The sequence below is a fragment of the Cibotium barometz genome, chromosome 10 (assembly GCF_041138505.1).
Source record: "Cibotium barometz isolate CiBa-2024 chromosome 10, ASM4113850v1, whole genome shotgun sequence".
Taxonomy (NCBI): domain Eukaryota; kingdom Viridiplantae; phylum Streptophyta; class Polypodiopsida; order Cyatheales; family Cibotiaceae; genus Cibotium; species Cibotium barometz.
In genome coordinates this window covers 40,847,954-40,855,526 of record NC_141055.1, presented here as the reverse complement: position 1 = coordinate 40,855,526, position 7,573 = coordinate 40,847,954, and the positions used below count along the sequence as shown (strand labels likewise).

The window sequence follows — 7,573 nt, the reverse complement described above, 5'->3', positions numbered from 1 at the left end:
TACAATCATGCTTTGATAACCAATATGAAAAAGAGTCAAAAGATATGAAGAAGTCAAACGGAACAAAATATTGTAAAGAAGCTATGCATGAGGAATACAAGAGCATTTAAGCTATAACACTTCGGAATTGGTCGATTTATCCTTTCGACAAATTCACTATTGGAAATAAACAGGCTTATAAAGTGAAACTAAAAGGTGATGTAGGTATCCAACAATACAAATCTAGATAGGTAGCAAAAGGTTTACCCTACGTGGTAGTTTCAATGAAGATAATTACATCGAGTATTCAACCACAAAATCATTAAAGCCAGTGAGTTACAAAATTGACAAGGTCACAAAGATGAAAAACCAACAAAAAGAGATCATGTTTTAAATTAGAAACTTCCATCAAACACTCACAAAACTTTGACAAACTTTGATGGCATTGTACAAGCTCATCGAGAAGAAAGAGCCTCATGTTCTCCAAACTGTATCACCCATACTTCTTCAGCCTAGAAACCATGTGGAGTTCCACACGCTATGTGAAGTTACAGACATGCCAACACATGTTTTCATCGAGGCACTTCACATCCAGAACTGCATGGCATAGCAACCCTCTTGAAGTATTACAACCTCAAAAACATGGAGAAGCATACTAGGCTACACATGCATGGCACCCAATATAGGCCAACTACTTGATTAAACCTTGAAATGCACAAGGATAATCTACCTTTTGTTTCCACTTACTTCTGTCAAGGTCCTTATTATATTGCCGATGCACTCCATTGATAAAATGCATAACCCATACATCAAAGACACTGACCTCACGGTAATCTATAGAATAATCCCGTGTATCAAGTTCAGATTACAGTTGACAGAATTTGGTGAAAAGCTGACGGTGTGAAATTCTGAACCAGCTAGTGTCTCAGAAAATGCATAACCCATACATCAAGGTGCTAACCTCATGATAATCCATAGAATAATCCAGTGTATTAAGTTCGGATTACAGTGATAGAATTAGGTGAAAAGCTGATGGTGTCAAATTTTGAACCAGCCAGTGTCCAAGAACAAATTTCAAGTAGCAATGCAACCCCTTACTAGGCCTCAACTTTTGCCCAGACAAGTGACTCATAAAACCATCATCCATGCATGCAACTGCTTAGCTGTGCAAATAAATCTCAACCTGCAAAAACAATGTTTTTAAAACTAGGATAATGTCGATAAAACATAACATAACATCCCAGCATGAGTAATAAAAAACCTATGAATTTGGGTCCATTGCACATGACAAAATTACCACTTTATGCAAGCTATAGCTCTTAAGTACACATGAAGTCAAGAAAACTTCTTTAAAGCAATATTGGATGCACTAAACCCCTTTCAATTAAGAGGTGGTTTCATAAATCCATAAGCCAAGGCAGATTTTCTGCGCAGTTTCCCTAGCTAAGACTGTGTTAACATGCAACTGGCTAGATCGAGTAACACACATCAAGACCTTTATACCTTTATGAAGTGATCATGAAGCAATCCACTTTAATCTTTTAGACACAGGAGGTAGAGCTGAAGAGAGAAAGAAAAAGAAAGAAAGATTTTATTAACATCTTCTAAAGGCCAAAAAACGGCCTATGAGACAAAAGCTGTGTACATCATCAGAGACGACACTAGATTGGGTCCCAATTTACGCACTGAAGCACCTCCCACCCCCACAGACACCCACACACAGAGTCGAGTAGCATTTGTTGCTGGCCAATTACTACAAGTGATGGAAAAGCCAGTGATCAGCCCGCCATGCTAACCGACAGGGATATGGGCTGCCATATGATGTCTAGCATCAAATGCTCAACGGGTGGCCCATGCATCCATGCTATGAAATGCTTTAACATGCTTTGTTTTATGCACCTAAAGGACTTGACTTTACCATGCCTAACCTCAGATGACCTAAATGCTTGTTCTCCATGTGCGTTAAGGGACTGACCCTAACATCTAAGGCTAGGAGACTGGCCTACGTAGCTCGTACCTGACTTGTCTTGGACTGGGGCTCACAATGGGGTCATATGACAAATATTCCTAAAAAGTAGCTTCCAGGTAGTCCGCCAATAACTGGGGGTACTCCCGAAAGAAATCCTCATCCAGCTAAATGGCTTTGTGAGTGCCTCAGTCCTTGAACTTTGTATAGAACTGCCTGATTCTTTGACTGGAACCATACTTCGACTTATGGAGGAGAATATGCTTGGGTTCAATGACTTCTGATTCATCAACCACTTCAAGCTGCTGCTCATTCAAAACCTCTTGAAAGGATGGTCCAACATATAGCTTTAACCATGAGACGTGGAAGACATCATTCATAGTCCAACTATCATGCAATTTCAACTTCATGGAGACATCACTGAGCTTCTTTACAATAGGGAACGGACCGAAACTTTGGAAAGAGAGGACATAAATCAACGCACACTCAACTCCTTTTTTGAGAGCTCTCTGAACTTGTACATGTGAAATGAGAGGGATTCCTTGAATGCCTCCTATCCTTGTGGATTATATGGGCTTAGGTAACCTGCCACCAATCAAGAATGGGCGCATGCTCTCGAAAGTGGTGAAACAATGAAATCTCACTTGACCGTGGCCTTTTGAACATTAAACTCAAACTGTTGAGCTTTATGAGTGATGTGTGCGACGACCATGTGTAAACCTGTCCACAAGTAAATTCTGAGACACTAATGTGCAACTCATCTTCTTAGTCAACTGTGGAGACATGGTGTCCTCCAAGCTACACATGTCAAATAGGATAATGAGAGCTTTCATCTACCCTTGAATATCGCCCTCCTGCTTATCATCAAATACCACTAGGGGTACTAGATTCAAAGAGAGTAATAGCTGTACAGCATTCGTGTTTGAAGATGGAGGGGTGGTTGTGGCTTTAGCGGTGGCCACAATGGAGGAGGATGCTTTAGTGGCTTTATAAGCCTATAACATAGTGCAATCCTTCTTACCATGGCCTACTTCATGACAGAAAAAACAATGAGATTCTTTGTCTGGTAACTCTTTTGCTCCTTTGGCTGGAGATAACCTCCAGTCATGCCCTCCTTGGCCTTCTCCTTAGGCATCTTTTTAGGCTTAGCCTTTGCGGTTTTCTTGGCGCCTAAGGTGCTCTCACTGCACGCGAAATAGATTGACTATCATAATGCACAACAAAGCCTTCTTTAAAGCTATAAGTTTATGCAATCCACTTTACTCTCATGAGAGGTAGCATAGGATGTCTAGCCCCACATGCAAGGCAGCTCCCTATAATGGGTTGCCTTATGAGCTGGCCCACAGGCTAGCCCATGTGCATATGTCCCTAATGCTAACTACTAATGCAATACCTACTCCTAGGGCAAACCTCTACATGTACTTATATGATGAATTCTCCAAGTGGATAAGAGGACTGACACATGCAGACGCTCTAAGGCTTGAGACTGACCTATGTAGCTCGTGCCTGACATGTCTCGGATTGGGGCTCACAATGGGGCCACAACATACGACAAAATGTTCCTAAAAAGGGTAATCCTACCGTACAAATGTTGCATTGATGTAGAGCCAATGTGTGACATAAGACTCCAAATTTCCAATGCAAGGTGTATGTGACATTCCCTCCTCCTTAGCTTGGCGGCAGCTTCATGGCTTCCAAGTAATCCACCAAGAGTTGGGGGTACTCTAGAAAGAACTCTTCGTTGAGCCATACGACTTCATGGGTTACCGTGGTCTTTAAAATTCGTGTAGAACTGTCTTTGACTTTGATCGGATCCATACTTCCATCTATGGAGGAGAATTTGTTCAGGCTCAATGACTTCAGCTTCGTTTACCAAGTCCGGTTGTTGATCATTTGCAATATGATTTATGAGATGGATTTATGCAATGAAGGAGGGTTTGCTTATATATGCAACTATGCTGCTGTCGGCCTGTTATAAAAGCCTATGACCTGCTAATTTTGAGCACTAAATGCTCCACCTGTGACCTGCCTAATATCTAATGCTGGCCAAGTAGCACTTCATGCTGGCTGACTAGCATTTGTTGCTGGCCGAATACTACAAGTGCTAGAAAAGCTTGTGATCCGCCCTCCATGCTAACCGACGGGGATATGGGCTGCCATATGATGCCTAGCATCAAATGGTAATGCATGTGACCTGCCTTGGCTGCCCCATGGGCTGCCCAATGGGTGGTCCATGCATCCATGCTATGAAATGCTTTAACATGCTTTGTTTTATGCACCTGAAGGACATACTTTACCATGCCTAAATGCTTGTTCTTCAAGTGGGTTAAGGGACTGTCCCAACATCTAAGGCTGGGAGATTGACCTACATAGCTCGTGCCTGACATGTCCTAGACTGGGGCTCACAATGGGGTCACCGCGTATGACAAATATTCATAAAAAAGGTACTACATTTCTGTGTAAGTACAGCACTGTTGATGAGCCAGTGTGTCACACTGCACCTCAGTGCATGGTGCATGTGACAGATTGGCAGCCCCCTTTGTGAAGGGGAGCATGCCTGTTGTTGATACTCAGACGACCATGAGAATGTGAACCACTGTTAAGTTAAAACACTCCTACATATAACAACAATACTGCTAATCCTTACAGAATGATCTGATAAGAAAGTCACAACAGGGGGCCCATTTGCTGGATCAAGACGGCATATGAGGTGCTTGTGTTATTTTCAAGTCCCCAGGCTACCCCAGTTGTGAGTTCGAAGCTTGGGAACATCACTCCTTCCTAAGGGAGGTTCACATGGCCTCGTGTGCGTATCATGCAAGTGGGGAAGATGGTCGCAACAGACGCTTCCAGCGGTTCATCCAGCGCATCTCACCCTCATCCATGACAAATCGATGGCAGCAACATTGTGCGAAAAGGCTGTTCAAGCTTCAACCCTCTGGATCTGGGACTTGGCTATGCATCTTCAAAGACTAGTGGTTCTCTAACATCTGCACAGTGTGTTCACTAGTACCTTCACTTGCAAATATTTGGAAGAGTGGTTCCCCCTTGTGGTACTTGGGTGTATATGTGTGTCCCTCGTTTTTAAAAAAAATGCTAATGTTCACCATATAAACATAAGTAGAACTAAATTCCAACAATGTAGTATAAATCTATGTTATGTAAGACTTTCATATTCTTCATAAAAAAACCAGTACACAAGTTTAAGCAGTAGAGTTGTAGACCTAAACTTGAGGAAACAAGTCAGGGATTCTAAAAAAAGTGGTCAATCTTAGGGGCTTTACGGACTTGCCCTGTTCTTTTCCAACAGTTCTGCCAGGCAGGCTCTGGACAGGGACAATTGCCTGTCTACAGCCCTAGGCATTTCCCCCATCCATCATCATGTTTTGACAAAAAGTGAGGGCAGGTATTGTGTGTGAAGCCCCTTAAGGATGTGATCTTTATCACTTTAATTCTCGATGGTCAAAGATGGATTATGTCTAGGGTAGGGCCCAGGAGGTTTTTTGGCAAGGTTGATCAGTGGAGCCCTCCCAAGAAAATCCAGCGGATCTGGAAACTTTCCCTGATGTCATGGGTGTTGTCAGCTTTGAAAATGACATCACTGGGTTGGGGATTTGGGGAGGAGGGACCAGGTGGAAGTCGATGCCAGGAGAAATCCCAACAGCCATGTCAACTGCCAATAGAATGGTGATGACTGACAGGCCTGGTGCCGTGAGTTCTGCCATGAACTCTGAAAAGGAAGGCTGAGAGTTGCAGATATATAGAGAAGTGTAACAGGCAACTGGGGGAGCCATATTCCCCAAACCCCTTCTCACAAGGAGCAGTTTCCAAATTTGTTGTGACATTTGAATCCCAACTTGCCAGCCAATCCTTTCCAAGGCCATAGACAACAACATTGGAATGTGTAGATTGGCAAGTTGGGAAAGGCCACATTCATTAGGATGCCACACCAAATTGTGTTAGGCTATAGGAAATTAATGACCTACCTAGATGTCAATGAAGAGATCATGGCACTGTTAAGGGCAACTGCGCCTTTGCCATCGTGGTGCACCTTTAACAACCAACTCTTCCTCACACTGCATGGTTGGCCTTTGTGCCTCAGCGATCTTTTTTATTATATTTTTTTTACCGTTTTCAGTATTTGGGGTTGCCATTTTAAATTAAAATCCCTTGAGGAAGTTTTTACAACTATTGGCCCGGGCTCCTCTTTGGGCAGCCACAGCACCAACCACTCAACAGTACCTCTGTCCCAAGTCAGCATGTACTTACAAATTGTCTCAAAAAAAGATGGCTGGATATCTATTGAGAACAACTGAGACTTTAAATCACAAAGGCAATGTTCAAATGTGGAGTACCTGGGGGCATGCCGGGTGGGTACAAACATGGAAACCTTGCCTGGTCTGTTGGTAACATAGCTCTACCAAATGGGTATGGAGTAGCCTGCTGATGCTGAGAAGGAAGAGGTGCATTCTGCACTTGAGATACCGTCATTTCATTCTGGCTAACATTCTCCAGTTCGTTCTGTCCGGTCAGATGTATTGACAGTTGCCAATAGGGAAACCAACGTTTTAAGACTATGGAATGTGGTGCTTCAAAGATGACATTTGGCTATACTACAGATGGACACGATGATGTAAAATAAAATTCCATTAAAAAAGGTGGGAAGAGGGAGAAGAACGTGGGGTTGCGTTTTTTTTTTTTGAGGGGGGGGGGGGGGGGGGGGGGGGGGGGGGGGGGAGGGGGGAAGCATACCTTTAAGTAATTCAAAATATCAGCGGTGGATGGCGGGGTGCCAAATTGATGATGGTGTTTCTGCATCCACTCACATAACTTTTCCTAAAGAGAGACCACTTGTGAATGGTAGATTGAAGGAGAACTTGAGCTATAACCGTAATTTACTCGCATAACAAAACAGAAACCATGATCAAAACTCATAATTGCTTATAGTCAAACATCAAAAGTATTTGAAAATCCTGATCAGAGGTGTTTGTAGACCTTAATTTTATCTTATCGTTTAAACAACCCAATCTAATCTCATCAGATAAGTTTCTGCTTGGAAACCCTAATAGTCACATAAACCAGGTAAACCCTGATCTGCTCGTATCAGACAAACCTTGTCATCTGCTTTTTTCATACTTGTAAACCCTAACTGCTCTCATTAGATAAACCTTGCAAACACTAACCTGTTCTTATCAGAAGGACCTTGCAAACCTAATCTGCTCTTATCGAAAGAAGCTTGAAAGATAATATTTGGAAACCCTAATCTGCAGGCTTAATCTGAGCAGTTTCAAAACCCTAATTATCTCTTACCAGGCTGTGACGTTGGCCTGCGTGGAAGGCAATCTTGTGCTGGGTGTGCGCCTGTGTGTAGAGGTGGGAGATGGAGTTGGCTGCAGCACAGAAGGAGGTATGGAGGGTCCGCTCCGCGTCTTCAAGGCCAGCTACCTCTGCTCTTCTCTTCTTCATGATGCGATGTGTGAAATGCAATTACTTGATTTTGGCTGGCTTTTAAGAGAAACTTTACCATGCAAACAAGATCCATCAATGACTATCATACATGACTATGATATTAATGACGTGATTCGTGTGTGAGTGTCGTTGTGCACGTGCTTGCCAAGAGTGGGGAGT

The 7,573-nt window shown here is 42.9% G+C and overlaps 1 protein-coding gene across 1 annotated transcript; it reads right to left on the bottom strand.

Moving 5' to 3' along the window:
* Positions 1–347: 347 nt before the first annotated feature.
* LOC147634905 (uncharacterized) lies at positions 348–7,458 on the bottom strand. Its single transcript, XM_086804141.1, has 4 exons — positions 7,256–7,458; positions 6,698–6,781; positions 6,301–6,466; positions 348–1,162 (listed from the first exon to the last, which is right to left on the bottom strand). Exons 1-4 carry the CDS (start codon positions 7,409–7,411, stop codon positions 1,158–1,160), a joined length of 411 nt encoding a protein of 136 aa, XP_086660267.1. The 5' UTR covers positions 7,412–7,458; the 3' UTR covers positions 348–1,157.
* Between the last annotated feature and the right edge of the window lie 115 nt (positions 7,459–7,573).

Coding starts and splice junctions, on each gene's coding strand:
- LOC147634905 (XM_086804141.1), bottom strand. CDS start 7,411: ATGAAGAAGAGAAGAGCAGAGGTAGCTGGCCTTGAAGACGCGGAGCGG. Junction 6,782..7,255: donor CAGGCCAACGTCACAGCCTG/GTAAGAGATAAT, acceptor GTCTCTCTTTAG/GAAAAGTTATGTGAGTGGAT. Junction 6,467..6,697: donor ATATTTTGAATTACTTAAAG/GTATGCTTCCCC, acceptor CTGACCGGACAG/AACGAACTGGAGAATGTTAG.